Below are 12182 nucleotides of genomic sequence, written 5' to 3'. Positions count from 1 at the left end.
GAAATTTTTTTCGCCAGAGAGTGGTGAATCTATGGAACTTGTTGCCATGGGCGGCAGTGGAGGCCAAGTCATTGGGTGTATTTAAGGCAGAGATTGATAGGTATCTGAGTAGCCAGGGCATCAAAGGTTATGATGAGAAGGCGGGGCAGTGGGACTAAATGGGAGAATGGATCAACTCATGATAAAATGGCGGAGCAGACTCGATGGGCTGAATGGCCAACTTCTGCTCCTTTGTCTTATGGTCATTCACACCCTACTAATTCTACGAATCAGAAGGGGCCACTAACCCAGCACATCTTTAAAGAACAGGAAGAAGCCAAAACATCCAGAGAAAATGCATATTGTCATCAGAAGTACATGCAAATTCCATATACATAGCACCAGAGGTCAGGAATAAATCCTGTTGCTAGAGCCCTGAGGCAGCATTTCTACTCAAAATGTAAGCCATCAGTTTCCGTCCATAGATGATGCTTGACCTGCTGAGTTCTTCCAGCACTTTGTTTCATGCTCACTTTCTTGATAATGTGGTTATCAAATTGCTGATCAGTTTAATCATATGGAAATTACAGCTACATTTCCACAGCAGCAATTACATATGCAAAATACCCAATTTCTGTCAGATACTATGAAAGATTAATTTTTCAAAGGCCATCAACTGCTATGTTTTGAATACTCACCTGTGGGGCACTTTTTGGCAGATTTTCTGACTGAGGCACGGGGCTAACTTTTCGCTGCCTGTTAGACTTTAATTTCTTCGCAACTAATTTCTTCCCAGTTGCTCCCTGCCTTGGTCTCTTAGGTGACTGCAAAGACATCAGTGTGACAAAGAGAAGCTAAGCATTTAACATTTTTTCTAATAAATATTTACATCAGGAATTCCAATTCAACATCATCAGATTATTAGCAAGATAAAAAATGACTAAGGTTGAAATTTTTTGGCAAGAACAATTGCAGCCAAGAGAAATTGGCATGCTACAAATATTAGTAAGATATCATACGAGTTAAAATGTGGAATAAAAACTAAGGAAAAAAATTACACCTCTGGTCCTAAACAACAAGGAGAAATGAAAAAATCTATAGATGGATTTGAGAAGTGCATAAAAAAGGGGTCAGTAATAACAAAACAATTTAAAAACTCATTCAAGTTAATGGAGGCAGAAATGCTGCAAAAGTGTAGATTCCAAAAGTTATCAATAAATTAGGGAAAACACATGTCAATTTAAATTTAGAGAATGAGGCTATGGCTGTTAATTGCATTTTGATGACATTCATAATTCTTTTCAATTTATCATTAGGGAAATGGACAAGTATTCCCTCGGGAATAAAAAAGATCCTCATTTGGGAAGTCAGTTTCACTAGGTCAGAGTGCGTTTGAGTAAAACTTGAAGTTTCCAATACAAAGGTAAATATATGACTGTGTACTGAGAGGCATTGTAGGAGAAGAAAGGGATCAGTTCAAAGTAAATCACTTATCAATAAGAGAAAGAATGGAACATGCAATTTTAAAATCCATCTTCCTTACAACATCACGGATCACATTAACAATATGAGTAAGTGAAAGCTTAGAAGTGTGAAAATGTACTCAGCCCCCACAAATTTCACATTTTACTCTCATTTTCTAAATTTAAAATATATTGAAGTAGGGTTTTTTTTAAAGCAATGTTGTTGCATGAATTGAAGTCACTGGAGAAAAGTACTCAGATACAAAGCAGCCTCTTTATTCAACAAAACAAGATACAGCAGGAATCATGTTGAGACCCTTTCTGGAAAAGGTCTGCCTGGCCCAGCCCGACACATCATTTTAAAAATCAAAGAAAACTTCAGGACAATTCAAAGAAATCCACATTTGCAATCAACACACATCAAAGTTGCTGGTGAACGCAGCAGGCCAGGCAGCATCTCTAGGAAGAGGTACAGTCGACATTTCGGGCCGAGACCCTTCGTCTAGTCCTGACGAAGGGTCTCGGCCCGAAACGTCAACTGTACCTCTTCCTAGAGATGCTGCCTGGCCTGCTGCGTTTACCAGCAACTTTGATGTGTGTTGCTTGAATTTCCAGCATCTGCAGAATTCCTCGTATCCACATTTGCCATGCTTCCTTTGAAATTCACACCTTTCACACCTCCCTCCTTCGCACCCATACTATAGACACCCAAATGCAACAAAAAAGGGCAAATTAAAATCTGCATTGTCTACTCCTTGTTCAGAGTTGTATTTTAAATTTAATCTTCAATGTATATTCAGATCTGATGGTTAGTCACTGAAGTCAATATTCGCTTTATGTCCTAACCCCAAAAAAGCCCTAACAGCTGGCAACGGTGGTGAAGGCGGATACGATAGGCTCTTTTAAGAGGGTCCTGGATAGGTACATGGGGCTTAGAAAAATAGAGGGCTATGGGTAACCCTCAGTAATTTCTAAGTACATGTTCAGGCCGAAGGGCCTGTATTGTGCTGCAGGTTTTCTATATCCCTTCTCTTGGCCATCCTGGACATAATAAATTTGTACCAGGAAAGGCCTTATCATGTGCAGGAAATGTGAGGATTATAGACATTGTGTAAACAGAAGGGATTAGTTCAGCTGGGCATTTGATTACTCAGGACAGCATAGTGGGCCAAAGGGTCTGTTCCTGTGCTGTACTGTTGCACTGTATGCTAGCAAAAGGATGAGCAGTCATTCCAAGCAGCTAACCTGATTCTTAAAAAAATATGCCACGTCTTTCAAAAACCCTTAATCCATTCAAAATTGTATCAATTTACGTTTGCATTAATGTTGCACATTGCAAAACCCTATGGTTTTACGATTCAAGACAACCCTTGGAAACCAGATCAATCACCTCACCTAAAGACAGCAACTTTCAGGGACACAGCGAGAACTCCAGCTCCCAATAATGATGCTAACTTTAAGACCTTAAGATAGTGTTACAAAGTTTCTAGTCATGGATTTCAGTTGTCCAAAGCTCCGTGAATACAACACCATGGAACTCATAAAACAAAATTATATTTAATCTGTCAGCGGCAGAATAAATAGTGGTGGTCAATGAAAGAGATTCTACGGACACCAGATCTGACGACAGCAACTTGGCCTAAACAGTTCAGTCAAAGAAGCGGCAGACGCAGGTATCTTCCTTGATTTCAACAAGACAAAAGAGATGCTTATCAACTTCAGGAGAACTTGCAACACTCACATCCCTCTCTATGTCAGCAGCACTGCAGTGGAAACCGTGAGCAGTTTCTAAACTTCTGGGAACACACATCACACACAACTTCTCAGTCCCAGAACGCATCCTACAGTCAAGAAAGCTTGCCAATGCTTCCTCTTTCTGAGGAGGCTGAAGACAGGTGGACTTCGCACATCCATACTCACATCATTCTACAAACGTAGATATGCAGTAGAGAGCATTCTAACAAGCCGCTTTACTGCTTGGTATGGAAACTGAACTGCAGTGGACAGGCAGGCTCTACAACAGGTTGTCAAAAATGCCCATGCATCACCGGCACCAGCCTGCCCACCATCAAGGACATGTATACAGAAGGGTGCCAGAAAAGGGCTAGTAACATCATAGAAGGATCCCACACACACAGCTCATAAGACTGTTTGTTCCACTCCCGTGAGGGAGGAAGCTACATGGTATCCACTCCAGGACTACCAAAAATTACTTTCTCCAAGTGGTAAGACTGATCAACATCTCCAAACTCCATAATTACTTTATTATTTTCTGTCAGTCACCTTTTGTACAGCCTACCATCTTCTAATGGGCATATACAAGCTATCCTATGTACCTATATTTATGAAGAGGTACAGTCAACGTTTCAGGCCGAGACCCTTCGTCAGGACTAACTGAAGGAAGAGTGAGCAAGAGATTTGAAAGTTGGGGGGGGGGGAGATCCAAAATGATAGGAGAAGACAGGAGGGGGAGGGATGGAGCCAAGAGCTGGACAGTGTTCCTGTTGCTTGAATTTCCAGCATCTGCAGAATTCCTGTTGCTTGAATTTCCAGCATCTGCAGAATTCCTGTTGTTTGCGTTTTTAAATTCACTACTGTGAAGCCTCTTCCAGTGACACCTACACCAAAGAAGTTTAGATCCTCTCTTTGACGGGAGTTCAGTGAAACCATCTCTCACTGCTCCCCATCTGTAATTTCTTCGGCTCTTCAACTTTTCGACCACATTTTGACTCAGACTCGCTATCACAGCCATATATCCTTTCTTTGAACGTGCCTCCGTCGCCAACTTACTCCAGTTGGCTTTAGGATTCGTTTCCGAGCCTCTCAATTTGGACCTTCTGAGGATCCCAGGTACTCACATTTTATTGACTCTACCTCTCGCCGCTTATCCCTTTTGTCAATCACCTGTCCAGCTCTTAGCTCCATCCCTCCCCCTCCTGTCTTCTCCTATCATTTTGGATCCCCCCCTCCCCCTCCAACTTTCAAATCTCTTACTCACTCTTCCTTCAGTTAGTCCTGACGAAGGGTCTCGGCCTGAAATGTCGACTGTACCTCTTCCTAGAGATGCTGCCTGGCCTGCTGTATTCACCAGCAACTTTGATGTGTGTTGCTTGAATTTCCAGCATCTGCAGAATTCCTGTTGTTTACCTATATTTATTGTCTTCCTTATCTTGCTTTTTTTGGCGCTCAGCAGATCTGGAGCAACAATTACTTTTCTCTCCTTACTTGTCTACAGGAAATGATATAAAACAATCTTGAATCACATAAATAACAGTTCAGCAATGAACTTACTGTCCCCACTGCTCATTAAATTCCTCTTCAAAAGCAAGTTTTATTCTACTACCTGCACAAACTAAAACAGCTTACCATGTCAACATTACCCACATTGTTGAAATCCTCAAACTACCATTTATTTTGCCTCTAACTTTCATGAGAAACACCCAGTAATTGTTGTTTATAATTCACTCGCATCATCTTTTCAATCATACTGATTATCTCCTGCTTTTCTTCCATTAGCTTCATATCTGCCTTCTACAGTGGCAATGAAATCTTCTCAAAAGTATCTAGTCTAGTTGGATAATTACTCATAGTGGCAAGAATTAGTACATTGGCTCAACAATTAGTACAAATTTCATGACGTATGCCTGTTATATTAAACCTGATTCTCACTTCACCAAAACATCCAGTTTAAAATCCTTTCTCATGTATTCACATCACTTCCATTACTGACCCAACCGTCGACATACATTTGCATCTGCATCCACCTCCATTTATAATCTTTAAGATTTAAGCATTTGTACCACTCTGACAATAATCCACCAATGACATGCATGCCTCCTCTGAATTAGATACTAACTTTGAGTTTTGTCCCTAAATCACGCTGCTTCTGAAAAACCCAACGTGACCAAGACTTTGATCACTTATTAGCATCTCCTCTAGGCACAGAACATCTACAATTTTAGCAGCAATGGGAGGAAGTGTTGAATTTACATAGCCAAATTAAACATGCAGGTGGTTGAAAGGGCAGTAGGCGATCTAATGGACAAGTAGAAAGAATGAAGCAATTCTGAAGATAAAGAGAAGAACTGCATGATGAGATATTGATAGATGAAAACTGGGGAATGGACTAGCTATGATGGGGAGAAAAGGGAACACATGAAGCTACACATAAAAGCATGGCAACAAAATCCAGTTTGAGGGGAGGACCACAGAGAAAAGTTTTAAGTTAGCTAACTTACTGAAGTGCAGCCAGATGTAATTCTTGCTGCCCTGAGCCATGTCTGTTTTTTGACAGAGACCATAACATTGAAAATGAAATAAATACCAGCCATGTGTGAGAGATCAAAATGGCATAAAAGAGACTATCATCTCATGTGCGTTTATGAAAATGGAGTGTACTTTAACTTGCACAATATCCTGGCTCGTGAGAAAAAATTGCTTTCAGTCCAATGGTCACTTTTTCAAAGATGGAAACAGGTTTGGCTTTGCTGAAACTCTGTAAACAAACAATGACCGGCCTGGTTCACTTACCGGTGCCTGCTGTGTAATGGAAGGCAATTGCTTCTTCCCTTTCTTTAACGTCTCCTCAAAGTCACTCCCTGTGTCCGACTCTGATTCACTTGATATATCACTGGGAGAAAGAAAGGAAATGTTAGATATAGAAATAGTTCCTGACATTGATGGGGAGTGGGGTATCTTATTGCTAATTGGTCCTCTGCACCTCCTCCTTCTCCCCACACAAGGATCTGACCCCTTGCTCTTACAACCTCCCAGGTTTGACCTATGCTTGTACCTAACTACTTCCTACCTCTTGATATTTGATTAGTGAAATGATGAAATGGTTCACCGGCAAGTTAAACAGAGTAATGGCAGAATTCAATCCTTTTTAGTGCAACATGATGAATTTTGGAAGTACTAATGAAGCTAAGATTCAGTGAAACATAGCAAGTACTCTCAAAATGCATCAGGTTGCACTAAAGGTCCTCAGGAGTATTGAGGAACAGAAGGACATTGGTACTGTACAGAACCCTCAAGGTAAAAAAAAAGTAGTAAGTAAAACATGCAGAATGCCAGCCTGCATAAGCCAGGCCATAGAATATAAAACGGTAGTTATGACAAAGGCTTTAAAAAACAAAAAGCTTGAAGTGGATACACAAAAAATTCTTTTTCATCCAGAGGGTGCATGGAATTTGAATGGTGGCAACTTTAAGATAGGTCTGTAAGAGCACAAGCAAACAAAGCTACAGACCAAATGCTGATCTGGGATGTCTGATTAGCTATTATGAATAGGGCGAGCCAAAGGATCTGCTTCTATACTGCATGATTTAAGAAATCACAATTCTTGTATGCAGGATGGTGGTTTGCCCTCCCACAATGGCTGCATACTCAGAGTCAGCATCCTGTCCAACCAGCAGCTCAGCAACTTGCTCTCCGCGGAAATAGGTGGGGCTGGAATACTGTGATCCTGCTCGTCTCCCACGAACACCCGGAGAAGAGGATGGCAGGCTCTCAGAGCTCTGAGAAACCTTTTTTGATCTTAGTATCGGCATGACTACAACCTGTAAACCAAATAGACTGAAATCAAAATGGTTCTTGAAGATCTATTGCTCCAAACCACCTCCCCACACAAATCAGCATCCCATTCCATCTGACTGAGCACCTGCTCTCAGTCTCTGCCCTGCCTCCACTTCTTAGCAGGCTTCACCCTCCCTCCACCCACAATAAGACTCTTACCTCATCACTTCCTTCCCCCACAGCCCATCTTCACTGCCACCCTCCCTGGTCACTCTCTCTCTCATTACTAGCCTTCCTCCATTCTGCCACCTGACTATACTGTTCCCGTTGCAACTTCCCTATTCAACCCTCCCCTACATCTGTCCCATCTGGCCACCCCACACATCTCAGACCCCATCCATCCCACAGACCAACACATTTCTCCCCATTAACACCTCCCTCCCACCTGTCTCTTTCCTCACCAATTACCTGATTTGCACCCTCTCCCTACCCCACCAAGCTCTTCTGCCATTCACCCCTCCCCACTCAGCCTCCTGCACAACCCCACCCATATCTGTCATGAAATCTCCCCCAAATTGTTCTCTCCACGTACCTGCGCTCCCCTCCACTCTCACACTTCACCTAAATTCCATCTACTCTCCCCTTCCAATGTCACTCCACCTCTCTCCTTCCTCATTTTAACTTGCTACCCCTCCTCACACCTCTCCATCACTCACCATTTCCCACTCAACTCTACTACCTCCTCCTTCCTCTCTCCCTTTCTCCCACCCCTCCCTCCTCCCATACTCACTACCTCCCCTCCACTCCCTCATTCGCTCTCTCAATTCCCTCAACTCTACCCCGTCCTTCCTTCTTGCCAAGCCGCACCACCCCCCTCACCACACAGGAGTCCCTTCCCTCTCTCATGATCACTCCGCTTCCCACCCCTCCTCCCTCAAACCCTCCCCCTATCTAACTCTTACACACTGGTCAGCCCACCCAACACCCCTCCTCACCCTTCCCCAATCCCCACACACAACTACCACTCCTCTACTCACTCTCACTGCCTCACACCCCTCTTCCCTCAAGTTCCTTTCACATTCACTTCCCCTCCGCTCACCTCAACTCTCACACCCTCAACCCCTCCCCTCATCCACCCTCAAACCTCCCCTTCTCCACATCCACCCCTTCACCAATACCCTCACCCACCCCTTCACCCTCACCACTCACCCACCCTCAAACCTCCCCTTCGCCCTCAACCCGTCCCCTCACCCACCCTCAACCCCTTCACCCTCACCTCAACTCTCACACTCTCAAACCTCCCCTTCCCCACCTACCCCTTCACCGTCATCCACCTCACCCACCCTCAACCCCTCTCCTCACCCACACCTTCACCCTCATCCCCGTCACCTCACCCTCTCCACTCACCCCTACCTACCCCACCACCCCTCCCGTCACCCTCACCTTTCCTCCTTATTTACTCACCCCATTTTACATTTACTTAATTTTATTACCCCCCCACCTGCTCCGTCACTCACCTCATGCTTACTCTTGCCTCCCCCTCCCCTGTCACTCACCTCTCCCGCTCCTACTCACAGACGCGGCTCCAAACTGTTTCTCCCGCGCGCCCAAAACTGGCGCTAAAACGTGTGACGTCATCGCGTGGTTAACGAGCTGGCGAACTGCCCATTGCTTATCCCGCCATCATTGTGACTGGCAAGGTATTGCTGTTGTGTTCCCCAGCGCCATGTTTGTAACAGGCACCGCCGGCGGAATCAAAGGGCTAAGTGACAAGCAGGTCCCAGTGCCGGACAGAGACATGCTCTCTCCTGTCTCCCCTCCATCTTCTGGGTAAAGAAGTCGTATGTTCCATGACTTCTGTACCACACACACACGCTGAATCGTCAGCACCCCAGCCCACTGTCCTGCTCACCCCAAACTCTGAACTTTCCCCACAGCCAGTGGTCGTACAGCTCAGCTGTGTCCACGCTGACTTGACCATCAAGCGTCGATCTATAATTAACTTTTAACCAGCCCATTGTAGCTCGGTTATTCAAAGTATTCATCTGTATTCTTCCTAACTATTGATGGATTATGTACCTGCATCTCCTCCTCAGGCAGTGCAGCCAGATTCCAACCACACCTACGTTCTTCCTCAGATCACCTCACAACTTCTTCCCTTTAACCCTCTACTTAAAGGTTCCTCTACCAAAATAAAAGATTTCCTGCTGGCCGTGAGCCTCATAAATGGGCGGTACCCTCCAATTATCCGGATCTGCCTCTTGTTTTTTTTTGCACTACCTTACTTCCCATTTTTCTATTTTCTATTTATGATCTATAATTTAAATTTTTAATATTTACTAATTTTAACTATTTTTAATATTTGTAATCCAGGGAGCGGGAAGCGCAGAATCAAATATCGCTGCGATGATTGTACGTTCTAGTACCAATTGTTTGGTGACAACAAAGTATAAAGTATAAAGTATAAATGTGTATACTATATAAAGAAACTCCACCCACACTAGTCTGTAAGAAAAACAAACCCAATCGCTCTTCATAACTGAGTCACACCATTCCTGGCAATATCCTGATGTATCTACTGTATACACTTTCCAGTGCAGTCCTGTCCTTCCTATAGCATGGCTGCCTGAACTTCAGCTGTGGCCTGACAAAGCTTTATAAAGTTGTTCCAACAGATATCCTCAATGTCTTCTTCATTATTCCACCTGCCTGTTCTGTCACTTGGTCTTATACACCAGTCTCTCCGTTCCCCAATACTGCCTCGGACTTTTCTTCCATTTATTGTGTGAGTCCTTTACATCGAATTCATCCTCCCAAAGGCTATCTCCTCACATTTATCTGGATTGTATTCCATCGGCCCATCTTACCAAATGATCAATATTATTTCTCTGAGGATAACTAACCTCCTCAATATTAACATGTTATCTGCAAACTTACAAATCAAACTGCCTACATTCATATCCAGCTAATAGTAATAGTCCTCATACTGATCTTTGTGTTAGACCACTGATCACAGGCTTCCAATCACAGAAACAATCCATCAGAGACAACATCTACTCCTGCCTCCTCATGCCAAGCCAGTCTTAGGTCTAATATGCAGCTTACTGAGAAAAGCAGTGAAAAGCATACTGTTCATACAGGTTAGATCATTCCACAATACACTAAGATAGACAATGACAAATCAGAATAGTGTAATAGCTCCAGAGAGGGTAAACAATACAGTGCAAGATCATAACAAGCTAGATTGTGAGGTGAAGAATTTATTGTACTAGGGAACTATTTAATGGACATAACAAAGGTGTAGAAGTTGTCTTGAGCCTGCTGGTAGGTACTTTCAGGCCTGATAGGGAGAGGGGAAGTGAGAATATCCATGGTGGATGGGGTCTTAGATTATGCCAGTAGCTTTACTAAAGCAGCGAGAAGTATAGACATGGGCGGAGGCTCGTTTGCACAATGTGCTGAGCTGTGTCCACAATTCTCTACAGCTTCTTTCAGTCATGGACACAGCTGCTGCCATAACAAGTGGTCATGCATCCAGGTAAGATATTTTGTATGGTCTATTGATTTTAAAAATGGCATGAATTGATGAGGACATGCCAAATTACTTTTATTTTTATACTCTTTCTCTCTCTCTTTCACCCTCTTTCTCTCTCTCCTCCCTTCTGTCTCTCCATCTTCTCCTCCACCTCCCCCACCCCTCCCTCCCTCTCCCCCTCCCCAACCCCTCCCTCACCCCCTCCCTCTCTCCCTCTCTCTCGTAACAGAAGCTCTCGTATAATATGAAAAAATAAATCCTTTTTCATATTATACTTGTTCAATAAATTATATTGCTCAAGATGGCACTGGTGAAAAACAGCAACACTTTGTGGGCAGCTTGCAAAACTTCTCAATATACTTCTGAACTACTCTCACAGCAATCTGCAGCCTGTAATTTCCCTTTAATTAATGTACTTTTGAACTGTTTTAACAAACTTGCAATTTCACAATCATCTGAAGAACTCGGCGGACTTAACTCTTCAGAATGCAGGTACATTGCCATGGCCAGATGAGAAGGAGGAGGGGAGAACTCCAAGCTAGATTAAAACATCAGGGTAGGAAACTTCCTTTACCTAGTATCTTGGTCGCAGATGTACAGTTGCTGGAGAACAAGAGTGAGGACCTATGGGTAAGATGGCTGTATCAGAGGGTAATGAGGGATTGCTGCATTCTGTGTTTCACAAACACATGGCTAATTGCAGACACAACAGATACATCGACTGGACCTGAGGGCTTCTCGATACACCAGATGGACCAGACTGCTGATTCTGAGAAGGCAAAAGATGGGGGTCTGTATTCCAAAATAAACTCTTTGTGGTGCTGGGATGTAGTTATCTTGTTGCACTCTTGTTCTCCAATACTGGAACAATGAATGATTAAGTGCTGACCATTCTACTTACCAACAGATTTCTCCTCCATGTTCCTATTTACATACTACAAAGGCTGATGTTAAGCAGCACTCAAGATATTGATGCCATGATCAGCAAACAAGAAACAGACAAACCCAACACCTTTCACATCATTACTGGAAACTTCAGTCAGGCTTGTTTGAAGAAATCTCTCTGTCATTATAATCAACATATCACCTGCAGCACAAGGGGGTCCCAACATACTTGACCACTATCATACTATGATTAGAAATGTCTAACGTCCCTAGACAGCATTTTTGGGAAATTTGGTCGTTTGGCTGTCCACCATCTATCTGCATACACTCAGGGCAAAAGAACAAGACTCTAGAGGTAAGGACAATGAAAAGGTGGTTGTGGGAGATGGAGGAGCAGCTACAGGATTGTTTTGACTCAGTGGACTGGGCCTTGTTCAAGGGCTGCTCAGAGGAACTGAACATGCACATCATGGTCATGAACTTTATAAAAACAGTCATGGATGAGTGTGTCCCAACAAAATAATTCAATCTGATGAAGGGCCTCAGCCCGAGATGTCGACCCTTGACTCTTTTCCACAGATGCTGCCTGGCCTGCTGAGTTTCTCCAGCATTTTGTGTGTGTTGCTTTGGAATTCAGCATCTGCAGATTTTCTTGTGCTTGTCATTTTGGAGCTGATTGTCAAGGATGAGGTTATGGAGTACCTGGAGGCATATGACGAGATAGGCAGAACTCAGCCGGGTTTCCTTAAAAGAAAATCCTGCCTGACAAACCTATTACAATTTTTTGAGGCTGGACAAGGGAGATG

At 43.5% G+C, this 12182-nt stretch overlaps 1 protein-coding gene across 4 annotated transcripts in view; it reads right to left on the bottom strand.

The window, feature by feature from the left end:
* Positions 1-8656, bottom strand: part of LOC134360004 (cohesin subunit SA-2-like) — a 109499-nt gene extending 100843 nt beyond the window's left edge. For 3 of the 4 annotated variants that reach the window (XM_063073976.1, XM_063073979.1, XM_063073978.1), the window contains exons 1-4: positions 8513-8656; positions 6828-7000; positions 5973-6072; positions 678-803 (exon numbers count right to left, since the gene is read on the bottom strand). In XM_063073976.1, the coding sequence (XP_062930046.1) occupies positions 678-803; positions 5973-6072; positions 6828-6991 (390 nt within the window). In that variant the 5' untranslated portion in view covers positions 6992-7000; positions 8513-8656. Of the gene's footprint in view, positions 1-677; positions 804-5972; positions 6073-6827; positions 7001-8473 lie in introns of all 4 variants that reach the window. The other variant, XM_063073977.1, reaches the window with a different exon arrangement.
* Positions 8657-12182: the final 3526 nt, after the last annotated feature.

This window comes from Mobula hypostoma, chromosome 21, assembly GCF_963921235.1.
Source record: "Mobula hypostoma chromosome 21, sMobHyp1.1, whole genome shotgun sequence".
NCBI lineage: Eukaryota > Metazoa > Chordata > Chondrichthyes > Myliobatiformes > Myliobatidae > Mobula > Mobula hypostoma.
This window is presented reverse-complemented; position numbering and strand designations above follow the sequence as displayed.